The sequence below is a fragment of the Rosa chinensis genome, chromosome 1 (genome assembly GCF_002994745.2).
Source record: "Rosa chinensis cultivar Old Blush chromosome 1, RchiOBHm-V2, whole genome shotgun sequence".
In the NCBI taxonomy this organism is placed as follows: Eukaryota; Viridiplantae; Streptophyta; class Magnoliopsida; order Rosales; family Rosaceae; genus Rosa; species Rosa chinensis.
This window is the reverse complement of record NC_037088.1, coordinates 59,110,114-59,127,228: the sequence shown is the minus strand read 5'-3', so window position 1 is coordinate 59,127,228 and position 17,115 is coordinate 59,110,114. Positions and strand designations below refer to the sequence as shown.

Genomic DNA, 17,115 nt, shown 5'->3' with positions numbered 1-17,115 from the left:
AACCAAATTGATTCTGATTCAAGTGGGGTGTTCCTCTAATTGTCTTTTCTTGGCAGAATGAAAGCAAAACAAGTGAATATTGGATATTTGGTTATCTGTTCTATTCCGATCCACAAGGAGTCGATACCGAAACATTTATTTGAATTATTTTTGTTGAGATAGCAAAATATCTCGGTTATGTATTTAGATATTTTTTCTAAAAAAGGAAAAGAACAATTATTTGGATGGACCGATGGACTGCTTAAACATTGTTGAGGTTCATTGTTCCAAAAAAAGACACTGTTGAGGTTTCTTTGGACAAAGTGACAAAACTACCCTTCATGTTATATTGCAAAGACTGAAAGGCTCCCTGTACAAAGTACAAACATCATGATGGTGATTTGAAGGAAGGAAGCTTCCTGTTACTCGTTTCAGAGAACTCCATCAATGTACACCAGAGGTAATTCTCCATTTCTACTCTTCTCTCCCACTCTCACACTCACTGTCTCTGTTGCTTAGTCATTTAAAAGCCATCATATTTGACTCCATATATATATATATATATATATATATATATTCTTGAATAGATGATTGTCAGGTTGTATTATTGGTTTTCATGGATGACTCTCTGGGTTGTATTTGTAGTTTTATGGACAAACCAATCTTGGATGACGTAGTGAAATGACTGGTTTGCCATACTGTAATCACACCTAGTTGACAGTATTCTAATCAGTACAAATTATAGTTGAGCCAGCTGACCATTTCATCTGTTTGCATGAACTTGAATCAAAAGGTTTTGAGATTTTCCATATCTGGTGGGTGTTGGATTGATGAAATCAACTGAATGAGCCACATGCCCAAATGGGTAACCTCTGAAATATTGTAATTTTATATTATCTACATGTTGTAAGGTGAGGATTTCTTTTTTCAATGGATAGAACTTGGAATCTCACATGTGCTAATTTTTACAGTGATGTTTGATTTGTCACCTTGTAAATTGCAGGTGATCTTTCTATGAACTGGAAGCGGACCTTTGGTTCTTTGGCAGACTAATTGAGCTGGCGATTGCTTCTTTGGGCTATAACCATGTCTGCTTATGGCCACCATATGGAGCGAGAGTACTCCGCCCAGAGTCTTTCGAGTCGTGAAGTTTCTGGTACGTGACACCATTCTACAAACTTTGGGAATTTTTAACTTAATTGGACTTGTCATGAATGTTGGGATGGTGTGATTCTTATTGAAAAACTATTGTGCTATGAAATAGCGTATTTGGAAATGAAAAGAAATGCTGTGTTCAGAAACTGGAAAACTAGTAGGAAAATATGTGTAAACTCTCTTGTGCCTTTGAAATCTTTTCTCTTCCGATGTATGATCTGGTGTGTTGATTGCTGCGTGGTAGACTAGTGAAAGATTTTAGCTTTAGACCATAAATCAAAAGCAGGTTGACCTTGAGTAATTAACTCATAATCTTGTTCCTGGACGCAGAGAGGACAAGTAGTTATGCAATGGAGTCGGGGTTCTACATGTCGTCCTTTGCTACAACAATCTTCATTGCTTCACTCGTCACAGTCGGGTTATTATTCATCACTTTGCTGATTGCACTGACGGTAATGCTGCAGTCTTGTGAAAGCAAGAGCCATGGAATCGTTGAGGTTCAGAAACCAAGTTATGATTCAAATTACTGCCATATCTTCTCTCTGCATATGGAACTCAACAACTTTGAGGCAGATCAGTTCCCTTCAGTATGCAGGGTTGTTGCTTCTCAGTACATCAAACAAGGTCAATATGCAACAGATTTAAATTCTACCATGGGGATAGTTGAGGACTATTTTGGTAGTATTACCCCGCAACACGATGGTCTGGATGTTGTGTTGATGGATGTAGATGACATTCTTTCTTTAAACCCCCAGAATAGTAATGTTTCAGTGCACCGGTAATCTTCCTTCTAACTTTTCCTGATTTGTTCTTATTTGGTGTTTTTTGAATTTGAATAGCCATGTTTACTAAATTATAAAGAATTGTCTTTTTGCACAGATATGATCACTATGGTTGTAGTGATTGTATGGAGGAGGCAAAGCATCTGAAGCACATGCTTATTCTGAGACTATACATGAAACTTCATTCTAGTGGTTGGCCTTTGATTTTGTTATCAAGAAAGCCAGAGACACATAGGAATACCTCCGTAGAGTATCTTGTATCTGCCGGATACACAGCTTGGTCTTCATTGATTATGAGGTACTATTGACGTCTTCAGATTCATTGGAACCATGACTTTCTAAGTCTAAAATAGCCCAATTTCCCTTGTTTACCTTGTGCGATTACTGATATAAATAAAGCTTGTATTTGATATTTTGATGTTGTAACGTTGATTGATATGGTCAGCAGATCAGAAGCTGAACTGCATATGGATAGCAGTGACTACTTCTCTAAACGAAGGGCTGCAATGCAGAGAGAAGGATTTCGCATAATCGGCATAATAAGCAGTCACATGGATGCTCTAAGAGGACCATTTTTAGGAAGGCGTATTTTTAAGCTTCCGAACCCAATATATTACAATTTTGAATATCAAATTGAAGACACACATACACCAAAATAGATCACTTTCCAACTTCATGTTGTTGCTTGATACACATTGCTTTCCATTGTGAAGCAGCCATGTAAATACAGTTGTTCTGCTCCGGAGTATTTGTTGTCAAGAAATGTCAAATACAAGTATTGTTACAATTATTGTAAACATTGTTCATGAATTGCATAAATTTTGCCAAATAATAGTATATGGTTTCTTTTTAGTTTGTGTATCCAATTTTTTCTGAGTTTATTCATACAAGTTCACATGGGAGTTTGCTTACAGACAACCCAAAACCGTACCAAAAACTTATTTTCCTTGGCATTTACTGAGGCATTAACAATCATTCAAGAAAATGCTACTAGCAGGACCTGCCTAATAATTTGTACCAAACAACAAAACAAGAAAAATCTGATATTCAAAAGATGCCCGAGAAATCTGAAAGAAAACAAGCATCCAATATGTTATACCAAAGGTGGACCAACTGACTGCAGCCGCTGCAACCATGCAATCCTTACATTAGGCTTTTTCAGTTGAAGAAATATTTCCCTGTATTCCTTTTTCAGGAATACATCTAATGCAAACAGATAGAGATCACTTCCTTGTACGACTTCCTCCATGGCATCAAGACAGTCGATGCATTCTCCAATGCTATAAGTGAGCTTGGCTTGTCTAAAGGAAATTGGTACAGCATCAAAATGTTCAATGTTTCCAGCTTGGTTCCTCATGCCGAGTTCATCTATGTTCAAAACAGATGCACTCGAATTATCATTATACTTGCTTCGCTTAGTAGGAGGTTCTGTCTCTCCGGTAACTGTTGTTCCGTCAAATATGATTTCCAGTTTGTCAGTGAACTGAGGTTCCTTGTATCTGAAAGGTGCAGCTTCCGGGTTTGACTGTAAAATAAAAATAAATAAATAAAATTAAAAAAAATAAAACAAGACCAACATGCTTTAACAACCAAGAAGTCATTAAGATCTCCCGCCAGTGTTCAATCACATGGAAATAATTATATATTATACCTCTAAGTAGTTGGCCCAAACTTCTTCAGTTGCACCAAATTTTTTCGTGTTTGGATCCCATCCCATGCTACTTGTTCCAATCAGCTTAGACCAGACTCTCCATTGTTCCTTTGTGATATCCCAATGATTCTTCAACTGTAACCTATTATAACCAAGGCCTGTTCTTTGTTGAAAGGACTCGAGAATAGTCCTCCAAGCATCCCTGGTGAAATGTGTCCTAGGCTTATTACCCTTTAATGTCTCTTCTACACATAGATCCAGAAATGCTCTGTGATATGCAGGCGTCCAGACAGCCTTTGCCTTTGTCTGGGATGAGCTAGATAAACTCGGCTCACTAGCAATTGCTCTACGGCTTCTTAAATGAGACTGAACCTTTTCACCACTCTTTATTGGAATGGCATGAAAACCATGCTCATCCTCAGCAGCAAAAAGATGTTCATCCTCAGTGTCAAAAAGATGCTCATCCTCCCCCTCCATATTCGCCAACTCTTGTTCTTCCGACTGCATAAAGGAACTGTCCGAGCTATCATTCTGCCTCTTACGAGAATAGGAGATCTCCATCCCTTCAGAATCTATAACTCCAGCAAAAATGATCTCCAATTTGTCAGGGAACGGGAGTTCTTTATACTGAAACTGCGCGGCTTCTGGGCAAACCTGTGACGCAGAACTTGCGATTACTAATCTCATTTCATGAACAAAACTCCCTAATGTCTTTCTTAAACATCACAACTTTAGCTACTGTGAATCAATAAGCATACCTGTATATAGTTAGCCCAATCTTTCGCACTAGCACCAAACTTGTTTGTACTCGGATCCCATTTCATATTACTTTCAGCAACTAGCTTAATCCACAATTTCCACTGCTTCTTAGTGAAATCCCAGTGATTCTTCATTTGCTTCTTAGTATACTTCACACCAGTCTCCTCGTAGAACGAATCCACGATATTCTTCCATCCCTCCTTAGTAAAATGTGTCCCTGGCCTATTCCCTTTCGATACCTCATTTAGACAAAGATCAAAGAATATTTTGCGGTGCGCAGGCGACCACGTAGCTTTCGGGGTTGATGAGCCAAACATCCCTTGTTCAACTCCAAATGTTCTGCCATTATATATAAGCATAAGATCAGCTTATTCCAGACTATACCAGAAAACAAATGTAAGAGCCTATGAATCTCTTTCCCAATCCCAAATTGATTAGTGTTGGAAATGCAAAGAAGAAATAGAACTTAAAAAAAAGGCAAAGAATAATAATTAAGAACTATTCAGATTGGGGTTCTATTAGTACATTTTCCCAGCAACCAAACAGAAGCAAAAAGATGCGCACTTTATGATCCCAAATTCTAAAACGTAATGAAAACAGAAAACCCAGATGAAATTGAATTCAAAATACAATCAGATCTTATTGCCAAAAAAAAAAAAGGTACAATCAGATCAAAAAAGGGCTTATAGGAAAACAGAGACCTTTTATAATAATTTACAGTAATTTTGGAGCTTAATTACATAAGAACAATCTCTGTGAAATCTAAAATAGAACTGAAACAGAAAAATCAATTAAATTAAGCATGCAGGGAAATTGAAAGAGGGAGAGAGAAATCCCATACCTGCGATTAAAAGGGCGGCAATTGCACTATGCAGTTGTACGCACTCATCTTTGGGAAGAAGATGAAGGGTCTGTCGTCTCTGAAACTTGAAACGACGTCGTGTTACTGCGCCAGGCGTCGGACTTCCTGTCGTCCTTTAGTTTTTCAATAGGCCCAAACCCAAGGAAATGGTCGAGCAATTCTTATACTAGGCCCATGACCCATTTGAGTTAGTCCATTTTTCTTTATTTTTTTAATTTTTCAAGCTTTTTTTAGTAGAGTTCGTTTTCCTTTCATGTTTTTACCATATATAGTATCTCTCTGATCAATTTTGCCAAACTAATCTTTATCATGGTTTCAAACAAAATTTATTTATTTGCAACAAGGTTAAGAAAACATATAACATTTTTTGATATGTTTGGCTTCACTTTCGATGACACCGTTTTAAATAAATCATAAGTTATAACCATTTTGAGAAGCTTAAAGACATATATTTTGACTAACCAACTGGCCTGTCTGGCCATATCACACGTCAACAAATATTCAAACATCAAACACTTCTTTCAAGCTAATCTACTCAAATTCTGTCTTAATAGAGTAACAATGTGACTTCCAAATTTGTTGGCACTCTCTTTGAAACACTAATTTTGCCGCGCAATTAGTTGGTCACCCTTTGTATTAGATTTAAGAAGTTAGCAAACCACATAGTGAAAGCTCCTTCACTTTGTTACCTTTAAAACTTAAAAAGCCACTCAGTCGACTATGCAACAAAACTCCTTGTAGTTTTGAAAGTTCTCACTGAAAATGTCGTCTGCTTAAATGAAAGATGAAGACTTTGCTAATACAGACTACATATTACTCTGAATAAGAAATTGCTAGCAGAGAATTCAATCCCCAGGTTATTTGAAGTTCATAGTCATCCATAGATAATCAAGCATACACATAGGATAAAAGTTTTGTTTCTCTGTTGTGTGACCTCTGTAAGATTATGGGCATCTTCTAGCTTCATAATCAAACAGAAGAATCCTTAATTTCATAGTACTTTTGCGGGGAATGCAATGTACATTGCCATGAGTCTGTAAGTAACTAACTGCAAAAGTGCCTCAAACCAACCGCAAAAGAGCCTCAGGATTGATAACTTTTGTGTCTTTCAAAGCTGATGAATTTATGGCAAGCAGCTGTAATTGCTGAACAAAACCGTCCCGGTATGTAGGCCTGAAAAAGTGGTACTATATTTCGAGCACAAATCTTCCTGAACGATCCAATCGAGTTTCCCCATGAATTTTCACATCCTCTATGTGACACAAGACCACAAAACATAACTCAGCACATGTGGCCGATTCGCTTCTGAGGAGGGTCTAAAAGGAGAGGAGCGGGTAAGGTACTGAATTTTACTTGGGATATACATATGCATAAGTTTAGCTACATTTCTCTGTTGCAACTTTAGTTTTTCTTTCTACCTGTGGTAGTGGATGATTTGTAGGCAAATGACCTATGTCATGCATATCTTGTATATTGTGTTCTATTCATTTCCCCTAATACTGCAGACGCACGTTTAGAATTATGGTATAGACTATATATAGTGTTGAATGTCATGCCTGTTAAGAAGCGTCTATTAACTGTATATGCTGGTTGCTCTATTTTGTTTAGTTACATTAGAGACAGATTTCCTTTTAGCTAAATAAAAGGGTAATAGTGATCTCATCTCAGTCATCTGTGTAGTATTTCTGTGTATTATTATTGTGTGGCATGCTTAACTGGAGAGCATGGCAGAGCCTTCCTTGAGGCACAATCCACTACACCAGAATGATATTTCATGGTTTCCTTTTGTGCTTTCTCTGTTTTGGTTTTCTAAACTACATGCCCAGCTTCAATTGAAAGGGTAAACTGAAGTGAAATTCCAGAATTTACGACACTCAGGGATGAAGTTCAATCACAACACCAGAAAGCAAGTAATTTGAGGTCAATTTCCAGAATTGAAGACACCCAAAGCAAAGCAATAATAGAAAAGCAAAGCCAAAAACTAATTGATGAACTCAAATCACAACACCAGAAAGCAAGTATTTTCCACATTAATTTCTCTGCAAACCCTACTGAAATCTCTCTTCACATCATTGATGTATATGAAACACATTAAGGATCAGTGGATCCATTGACTATATCACCAAGAATATGATCTCTTGTACAAAATAACCCTACTTACAGAGACCAAGTAATCTCTACAGAAATCAAAGTAAAAGCAGCAACCCAGAGTGAAAATCAAAGCCCCAACACTTTCAGTTCTCCCCAATTTGCAGGTTACCAAAAACTGAGCTAAGCATCATCAGAGCAATGAAACCAAGCACTGAACTAAATCACAGAAGCTAGAGCAGAGAAATAGCAGCATTACCACGCAAGAGGAAAGCAAAGACCAAGAATTGACCAACCACCATCTTCAAGAATCCGAAACCCCCAAGAACGCTATCAGAGCCAGAGCTGTAGTCAATGCTCTTGTACTTCTTGGTCATATTCGGAAAAAGAATTCCCCAGTTGCGTCCCTGCCTCACTTGCTTATCAATCAGCTCATAGATGTAAACCAGAGGCACCCCTTCTTTTCGGAGCGGCGTGCCCCGACCCGACCTCAGATGGCCCAATAGCCCCTTGATGTAGAGCTCCGCGTAAACCGGGTTCGCGTCGGCTTCTCTCGGGTCGGTGCTGGAGCTGGGCCAACCCGTCTCCGTCACGATCAGCGGAATGTTCTCGTGTCCGGCGACGGCCATGGCGGAGATGACGGCGTCGACCATCATGTCGAAGAGATTCCGGTAGCGCACGCCGGTGGCCATGTCGTCTCGGAAACTGAACGGGTGCTCCTGAAAGAGAGGGAACCCGATCGGAATCTCGCTCCGGAGCCGGTAGAGGTTGTAGGGGTAGACGTTGATGAAGAAGGAGGAGTTGGTGTCGCGCAAGAACTGAAGCAGAGGCCTGATCACCGTCTCGAGCGGCGCGTCCTGGAACTGGGCGGCGGAGGGAGGAAACGGCGTCGTGACGACGTTGACGAAGGAGAAGGTGGTGGAGACTGCGATCTTGCGGATCCCTAGGTCGAGTAGCGCCAGGTGGACGTTCTGGATCGCCGGGAGGAGGAACTGTGAGAACTCCGGCGTGGACTCGAGGACGTCGTTGCCGACGGAGATGGCCGCGATCTTGGTGCGCGGGAAGAAGGGGACGACGTGCGCGTAGAGCCACCGCATGGCGTTGGAGCGGTTGGAGGCGAGTGGCGGGACCAGCGCGTTGGGGATGGTAAGGAGGAGCGTGGTGTTGGAGTAGAGGAAGGCGCGGACGAGGCCGGGGTCGGAGACGTCGAGGCGGAGCGAGGAGAGCCCGAGGGAGGAGACGGCGGAGGCCACGCGCTCCGGGGTGGGAGGGGTGGGGTAGGTTGCGGCGGTGGAGGCGGAGTAGGTGGCGCCGATGACTGTGGAGGCTGTGTCCGGCGAGGCGGTTGCGGTGAGGAGGAGAGAGAGGAGGGTGAGGAGAGAGATGGCGGAGAGAGAGAAGTGGGAAGCCATGGCTGGACTCTGAGAGAGAGAGAGAGTCTGGAGAAGTTGCAGGGGTTTTTGCCTTGGGGTTTGAAATGAGGGGAGGTTTGTTACGAGTCGGTTAGTTAAGGGGACTTTTGGCGGGAAAAAGAGAGGGTGCGCAATGCGCACTGCGTGTTTGTTAGTGGAGGAATCGAGGAGAGTCGGTTATGTGGGGTGGGATCGTCTGCGACGAACGAACGATGGGCTTTGTGTTGGTATCGGGCCGTTCATTTTCTCTGGGATGCTTAGATTGTTCCGTTGAAGGAAATTTTCACAAAAGTGATAATCTTTTATTTCAATTTTTACTTTCGTAAAATGAATATAATTATTTAACTAGTGATGGGCGAATGCCAAAGTAGAGAGAACAAATAGAGAAAGAGTTTTTCTAAATATATCCAGCAAATATCTAAGTACATCAACAACTTCGGATTGGATTAGTTTCTCCTCAACAAATAAGCGCTTGGGCACAAAAAATCCTACCTAATGGAGAGATAGTTGGGGAGGTGACAAAACCCTATACTTCTTTACAAAATTTGAATTCATTTAATTCATTTGTTAAAAGGGTTCCTAATAAAATGCAAGTTTTGGGGGTTGAAATAATAAATGTGATATATGATTGGTCGTATAATCGCGGTTGATGAAAAAAAGTAAAAGGTCTTGAGAAGAAAATGGTCCTATTTGACCGTAGGATTCCCAAGAAATTCTTCGATTTCTTCCGGAAGCAGATGCTTATTCATCTGCTTCTCACGTTCCGTGAATAGCTGGGACACCCAATAAAATTTTTACACCCAGCAAAATTATAGAGTCTCTAAATACACCCAACAATTTGTCCAAAAATACCCTTATGTTTAATTAAACCTAGCAAAACCTTATGAGAATACAGAATAACACACCCAACAAATCCCATGTAATTTCTTCATCTTACGTTTATTTTCTTCCAATTTATGTATTTCTGTTCAATTTCCACATCAATTTTTCCTTTTAGGAATTAATCCTTTGTCGATTTTTTTTTTTTTAGAAATGTGATCTGCGTCGATTTGACCGTTTCGTGGACTTGATACATGCGTTATTTATATGTATTCATGATGATAGTGATTGTGTTGTTTTTGTGGTTCCTCTCTCTCTCGTCTTTGTGTAAGTTTGTGTGGTAGAACCAAATTGTTGTATTGGATCATATTATTATGTGATTTTAAGATGCTTTGGTGGTTCGAAGCTTTCATGCATGCTATAGAAAGGGAAGGTTTGTGCATGTACTATGCTGTTGTGCATTTGTTTTCGAGCAGGGGAACTGCGAGAGAAAGAATTTGAAAAATTCAAATGTACTTTGGCCATTATAGTATTAGACATATGGATCATTGAAAAGTTTAGCTATCTGGTGGTTTCTGTTGATTGGGTTTTAGTTTCTCACTTCCCCTTATTTCTTCAGCAATTAAGGAGGACGATCATTGTTGATCTTATAGAATCAGGGGAGAGGTTATTTGGAATCTACATCGGCATTGCATTAATAGAATATGAAACATGCTCTAATGTATAGACGAAGCTCAAACGTTTGATTCACATTTTCTTCCTTCCTCGACCACTTCAAAAGAAAAAAATTTACCCTGAATATAATATGTTGATGGCAAGCTAAATTCACCTAACTGGGCATGTCAATGTGATTGGAATTTGTAATGGGTTGATGAACATAGGTTTGTGAACAATTTCATCAGTGTTGTTTGATAGGTTGAGTGAACTACTTCACCAGATAAACATAACTTGAAGTTTTGAGAGGAAGAGATATCTGCTTTATTGCAAAATATAGAGAATCAATTATAACAATGGTGGTAGAGATTGTTGAAACAAAATCAGCGCTAGTGTTTTAATTTCAACTAGACCGATCTACACAAAGTGATCTATACAAAGTACGCCTCATGATCTGACGATTGAAACTTGTGAGTTGTGACAATGGAGTGATGGTCAAGTGGGTCGAACAGGAGTAATTCCTTCCCCGAAACATGCGGCTCCGACCAATATATTGGTCATCGGCCGGTTGATGGTCATCGTGTTCTGACGGACACAAGGGAAAAATAAAACTAATAAAAAAAAAAAGTACTGCGTAACCCATGCCTGGGCACCATGTTCCTTAATATCTTTGACCCTACATAATTGTAGCAGCAGCCTTGGATGCCTTGTTCACATGAGACGTTGGTGGGCGTCTGATCACCAAGCTAAATCCGACTTAACCTCCCTGTGTGCAAGAATCACGAGGCAACAAAACACACAAAGTGATTTCTACTTCTTGCCAACGCCTCCCATTCCAAACATCCAGTACTGATAGAATGCCTACAAGTTGGCAATTGACACAAGATTAGTCCTAGATTAGCATATGGCAATCAATCCACTCAGTGTGTGGGAACCGATCGAACACAAACCCAACTTAGAGTCGTACCCAAAAGTTAAACAGTGAACGTACTTGATCTTTGATCTTCTGCCAAAGAAACCTGCCCATACAGAGGAACTGGAAAACACTGCAAAGGCAAAAACAACTAACATCACCAAATCTACAAGTCTCAAACCCTTGAAAACTAGTTTAACCAAAAACAGAACCATCAAAGTTCTAACCTCTAGAAGAACTGGAACTGGAGCCGCAACCACCCCTATTCCGTGTTAGACGACGACGTTGCAATCTAGAGACAAAGGGGTTAACGAGGATAACTGAAGAAGAATGCAATGGGAGTGGAGAGGAGGCTAGAGAGTGAAAGAAATAGATGAATGCGGCACTGGTTTGGCTGAGACTTGATAGTTCTTATATATATAGTGAGGGTGGGGGGGTCACAGAAATTATGGTTTTATGAATTGGAAGGGTGATTGGGATTGAAAATTGTTAATGGATTCCACCAAACTTTGCAGAAGACGCAGAGTAAGGACGATTTGAACTGAAATTTGCAGAGCTGACTGAGCCACTTGTCAGAAATGCTGGTTTGACCGTACTAAAGATTTACTGCAGACTATATTAGATGAACATTTTTGTGTAGAGACGAATCGATCTGATGACATTATCAAATCTTTTATGCAGGTTGGTATGAACTTCATGACTATAGGTGATCATACTCGGCTAATTAATGAAGAAATTCTATAGTCATAACAAGTTTTGGAGAAAGTCTCATATGTTCTGTGTTACACACTACCAAGACATGAACTCTTCGGTTGTCCTGTATATGGCTTTAAATTTTCCTGTTTGTCATGGGAAATCCATTCACTATATGACCTTTTCATAATAGTGACAGAATTATCATCTGCATTTTCACTAGTCTATCTTGAATTCAGTGGACGGAACCATTATGCAGCATTACCCGAAAAATCTTTGAATACACAAAAAGGACCGAGGTACAAAAACCACAAGTCTCAAATAAAAAAACTCTACTGCTAACTCAATCTATTTAACCGAAAACAGAACCATCAAAATTCTAACCTCTAGAACAGGATCCGGAACTGCAGCCGCAACCACCCATATTTCGGGGTTAGATGACGACGACGACGTTGCAATCTAGAGAGAGAAGAAGAAGAATGTAGTGGGAGTGGAGAGGAGGCTAGAGAGTGAAAGAAAAAGATGAATGCGGGCACTGGTTTGGCTGAGACTTGATAGCTCTTATATATATAGTGAGGGTGGGAGTCACAGAAATTATGGTTTTATGAATTGGAAGGGTGATTGGGATTGAAAATTATTAATGGATTCCACAAAACTTTGCAGAAGATGAAGAATAAGACGATTTGAATTGAAATCTTCAGAGCTGATTGATCCTCTTTTCAGACGTATGCAGGTTTAACTGTACTAAATATTTACTGTAGACTAGATATTTTTTGGGCTGCAAAACGTACGATAATATTAACGCAGAAATGCAGATGAAATTAGAGCTTTGGGTTTGGGAATAAGAATTAAGAAGGGTGACTGGCAATGAACATCATTAATGGAATTCACCAACTTTTCTGAAGATGCAGATTTTGAATTCAATTTTGTCGAGGAGACTGACCCACTTTTCAGAGATGCAGACTAGAGATTGACTGCAGGTCAGGACCACATGACTAGAAACCTCAATCCTTTGATTCACATTTTCCTTCCTCCCTCCCTCTCCTTTTTTAATTTTTTGTTTTTTGATTACATGAGGTTGTCCGAAGGTATGATCAACTTCCTGTTTTTCATCTTAACTACAAGCTTTGTAACTATTAATTCAATTTATGTTGAACAATTATTTGCAATATTAGATTGTACCTCTTTACTTTTCTCTAGCATGGCCACATTCAACAAATCTTATAAACTAAAGGAAGTAAAAAGATAATAACAAAAAAAAAAAACTCAAACTAGCCTCAATTGGTGAATACTTAATAGTCTAGTGATCTTATCATATCAGTGAACTTCCTGAGTATAAATAGCATTACCAAAAGAACAAAAATTAGAAAGACTGCAAAGACTAAAAGAGTTCTCTTATGTGAACAGTGAAGATGATCCATTCTCCAGTAAATGGACATAAGGGGGAGTGAACAAAGAGCGTAAGCTCTCAAGGTAACTATGTTAGCCATACTTTAAAGTCTAAACTCATCCAAAACGTACATTCTCGGAATTAATGGATGTTATAAACTATCATCAGTAAATTCGAATATCGCCCACCCATCACTAATATCTGCACGTCCTCTCGTTCTGTACAAAAGACTAAATAGCAGTCATCATTGGAAAGCCTGCACCAGAACACCATCGATCATAAACATATATTCTTAAACAATTCACCTGGAAAATAGCAAAAGGACAGGAAGTCACAAACTGTCTACATTATGACTACCAGGCACTCGGATTAACGAGCTAACAAGACATGGCTATCTTGTCGAGTTTTCCCATGGCTTTGAGCCTATATCTAACTGGTGCAGTGACTTTATATGGTAAAAGCTGCAATAAGGTTAATTCTTAACTTACCATTGTTGATCTTCTTTCACTTAAAGAGGGAGCAATTGTTGCCAAGTTTGGATCATCCCTGTGCTTGCCCCAGGCTGCTTCGAACTGCAGACCCTTGCATCTAGGAATTAAAATAAGTATTTGAGATACAGAACTGGTCATCACAAAGAAGGTTCATATAAGTGCTGTGAATATGAGTAGAATGTATAATCCTTACTGATGGAGCAGGATCAGTATACGAATAACAAGATTTCTAATTTCTTCACGAGATCTTTTCATTGCTGCTTCTTTGTGCAAAGTAGCAAGTTCATCCACCAACCTGAAGCGAAGCGATGAATTAAATAATAATACATATTATAAGGGAGACTTTATAAGTTAGGAGTAGTAATTGCTGCAAATTGGAAGATAATATAACTTCAAGTTCACTTTCATCCACAGTATAACAATTAAGGTCTACCAGAAAGAAACTATTGCTTCCAATGGGCAGTAAATAGATAATAGCCTATTTCATTTGTAGGCTAGTAAAAATAATTACTTCCCACATGCCACAACAACCATCTAGAAAATAATGCACAACGTGCATATGTGAGGCCCAAATCATGATTGTGTTGTTTACCTTTCCACATATGGTGTATTCCTAATCCATGTTAGCTTTATAACTGTTTCAATCTGTTTGAGAACCTGCAAAAATATGAAAGTCAATACTTACTAAAATTGCAAAGTCTCAACACACAAACAGAAGGATATATGCTCACCAGTAAAACAGTCTCATCGTCATCAGCATGCATCCACTTAAAGAAAAGAGGGAAAATGCGCCTGAAATGAGCTAGTAACACCAGACCAACACCATTAAAAAGCGGCTCTACATAACGAAGCCATGCAATACGGCGCTCCTTGTTCCTAGGCTGGCGCTCCAAGTGAGTTAACATCTCATTTAGAATTTTATCAAACCTATAGAAAATAATGAAAAGACTATTAATTGATGGGATAAGAACATGCAGTAACAAGACAATAAAAGTATATAAGCTGAACTCTCATGGTTGAATAGATTATAGGCAGCAGACCAGAATTTAAAGTACTTTTAACAACATTGAACTGCATGACTCTATTCAAATGAAATGGCACATGAAGTTATCAAATTCGACATAATGACCCAAAAAAAGTATCCTGACTGTACTGTAAAGTATCTGGTAAGGATTGCCAAAGTAAAAGAAACTGCAGTCTACAGGAATAAGAAAATTGTTCAAACACAAGTGGAATCTCAAAAGCAAAAACTGAATCTAGCCATTATGAGGAGATATTTCATTTTCTCATATAAATTTTTCCTTCATGCTGTCAATTTTTCTATGAAAACGTCACCATCCAGCAGTATAACTATAAACCTCACTTATGTTCCTTCCCTTCATAATAAACACTCACAAACCTAAGAAATAAACGCATCACAAAGTATTTGGAATATAAGAGTACCATGCACTACGAGGATTACTCTGCTGGGTACAAGTCACCACAAGTACTGACATCTCCACCACAAGATGCCATATCTCGTCACTAGAAGCAATATTCTGGCAGCATGCATCAAGAATTGCATCTTGACACCAAGTTAGTTCAGCAGCATCTACACTTTTGGCGATATGTATAAAGCTTATCATGCCTTGCCCCTGAAAGAAAACACACAAGGAGTCATCCATCTGCCTTTACACATGTATACTTGCTATGAATATCTTCTATCACTTTACTTCCCTTCTATTACTTTTTCCACAACACATGAAAGTCCAACCTCCATGAGCTTTACTGCCTCAATAAAGAAGCAACTGTTTGAATAAAAACTCAGTTGAAACTTGACAATTGAATTCCTTGAGTAATAAGTAATGTTAGGTCAGCCAAAACAGTGAGGGTTTCTTGCTTCCAAACTCCCATTCTAAACATAAAAATTATAAACAAGAACTTAAGCATGAATTTCTGAATCCTAAAGTTTCTGTTTTGAAAAAAAAAAAAAAAAAGCGGCAAAAGACATCTTTGGTAATCCTTGAAAGCAATGCTACATTACATTACACACAGTGATTGATTCCGAGCATTGTAACCACAAATCAAATCAAAAGCTCAACAAGCATAAACAGAACCCACATACTTTAATCTCCGGCGACCAGTGATCCAGAGCAGTCAAAGCGCAAGGAACAGCCAAAGCACACAACTTTCCAAAATCCGAATAATCAATCTACAAAACAACAATCACCAATCACATTATACAAAATCCACAACCAAATTCCAAATCCCAAAAAAAAAAAAAAAAATTTATCCACACCTGTGTAACAAACCACCTAAACTGATAAGCAGCCACAATGGCAAACCCAACCGGCACTCTTGCCGACGCCGCCGAGACCTCATCCCCGTCCGCCGATTTATCAATCGAGCTCTCCTTGATCCTCTCCTTCAGTAACGGCATCACCTCAGGCATCAACTCCGCCACCAAACCATCACCAGCTTTCTCGCCGTAATCGGAATAAGCTTTCGAGAATTCCAGAACCGCCCGGTCAGCAGCGGCCGCGAGGTGTTCCGGGATCCACGAGAGAAGCTCGTGGGTTGAGGATTGGGAGGAGGAGAGTAGAGCACAGGCGAGAGTGAAGTCTCGGATTGAGGCGCGGAGGCCGATGTTAGGATTAGGGTTTCGAGGAAGGAGGGGTTCCAGTAAGGCTTTCACGGAGACGTTGGCGGTCTGTGACGGCGTGTACGGCGTTTTGCTCAGAGATTCGGCAATCGGCTCCGATAACCTGAAAAAAAAAAAAAAAAAAAATTTGATTAGAGAAATAGTGAATGAAACTTTTGGGAGGGAAAAGTTGAGAGCTTTACTGGAGGAGAAGGTCGAAGAGGGAAGAGGACGATTTCGACATTTCCGACTCGGTTTCGCGCCGTCTGAACTGGACTCACTACTCTCTGGGGTTTTCTCTGTAATTTGATTTGATTTAGAAGTAATAGCGAGCTGCGACGTCGTTTTATTAGTTTTGTGCAAACGACATGACGTTGGTGGGTCTGTACGGAGGAAATAATGCCTCGTGGTTTTAATGTAATGAAAGGTCATTATGTTGGCCCATCATGCCAATTCAGGCGCGTGCTCTTTCAGTTTTACTATGTCCACTCTCCAAAACCAGGCAATTGATATGTGCACCCATATAAAATGTTCCTAATTCGAACGTTGAGTGCACGTAATTGGATATGTTATGCTAACCATATAATAAATCTTATAACGCGATAATTTATTCATTATATCATTGTTAAATGTTTTAATGTTTCAGATTGCAGAAACATAATCCAAAGCAAAGAGTTTAAAGTGACAAATGTTATAATAAATAAGATGTCAAACCATATCATTTGGCAAATAAGTTGATAAATTGGTTCTGTACCTTCAATATAACCAGTTCAAACAATCTTATACTTTAGTATAATGTACGAATTCGTTGTATGTGTTCGAAAATACAATGTCTTTTATCTCTTTT

General features: G+C 39.3%; 4 protein-coding genes across 12 annotated transcripts; 1 reads left to right on the top strand and 3 right to left on the bottom strand.

Annotated features, from left to right (window-relative positions):
- The first annotated feature begins 289 nt into the window (after window positions 1-289).
- Window positions 290-2,768, top strand: LOC112182906 (uncharacterized protein At2g39920). 8 transcript variants are annotated; one of them, XM_040509824.1, is made up of 6 exons: window positions 290-439; window positions 773-844; window positions 983-1,135; window positions 1,465-1,912; window positions 2,014-2,214; window positions 2,362-2,768. In XM_040509824.1, exons 3-6 carry the CDS (start codon window positions 1,066-1,068, stop codon window positions 2,573-2,575), a joined length of 933 nt encoding a protein of 310 aa, XP_040365758.1. In that variant the 5' UTR covers window positions 290-439; window positions 773-844; window positions 983-1,065; the 3' UTR covers window positions 2,576-2,768. The 8 variants fall into 8 exon arrangements, with proteins under 8 accessions (XP_040365758.1, XP_040365759.1, XP_040365757.1 ...); XM_040509825.1 differs by having other exon boundaries at window positions 773-861; XM_040509823.1 differs by having other exon boundaries at window positions 773-890.
- Window positions 2,769-2,960: 192 nt separating this feature from the next.
- On the bottom strand, window positions 2,961-5,307 carry LOC112182903 (L10-interacting MYB domain-containing protein). 2 transcript variants are annotated; one of them, XM_024321460.2, is made up of 4 exons: window positions 5,168-5,307; window positions 4,326-4,665; window positions 3,568-4,221; window positions 2,961-3,441 (listed from the first exon to the last, which is right to left on the bottom strand). In XM_024321460.2, the coding sequence occupies exons 2-4, from the start codon at window positions 4,641-4,643 to the stop codon at window positions 3,010-3,012; spliced, it is 1,404 nt and encodes a 467-aa protein (XP_024177228.1). In that variant the 5' UTR covers window positions 4,644-4,665; window positions 5,168-5,307; the 3' UTR covers window positions 2,961-3,009. The 2 variants fall into 2 exon arrangements, with proteins under 2 accessions (XP_024177228.1, XP_024177229.1); XM_024321461.2 differs by lacking the exon at window positions 5,168-5,307 and adding an exon at window positions 5,028-5,050.
- A 1,891-nt stretch (window positions 5,308-7,198) lies between these two features.
- LOC112170960 (glucan endo-1,3-beta-glucosidase 2) lies at window positions 7,199-8,708 on the bottom strand. The gene has a single exon (XM_024308224.2). It carries the CDS (start codon window positions 8,686-8,688, stop codon window positions 7,510-7,512), a length of 1,179 nt encoding a protein of 392 aa, XP_024163992.1. The 5' UTR covers window positions 8,689-8,708; the 3' UTR covers window positions 7,199-7,509.
- Window positions 8,709-13,140: 4,432 nt separating this feature from the next.
- LOC112175596 (uncharacterized protein At2g39910) lies at window positions 13,141-16,584 on the bottom strand. The gene is made up of 9 exons (XM_024313292.2): window positions 16,472-16,584; window positions 15,927-16,392; window positions 15,753-15,839; window positions 15,092-15,282; window positions 14,380-14,575; window positions 14,241-14,305; window positions 13,842-13,943; window positions 13,646-13,745; window positions 13,141-13,413 (listed from the first exon to the last, which is right to left on the bottom strand). The coding sequence occupies exons 1-9, from the start codon at window positions 16,510-16,512 to the stop codon at window positions 13,402-13,404; spliced, it is 1,260 nt and encodes a 419-aa protein (XP_024169060.1). The 5' UTR covers window positions 16,513-16,584; the 3' UTR covers window positions 13,141-13,401.
- Window positions 16,585-17,115: the final 531 nt, after the last annotated feature.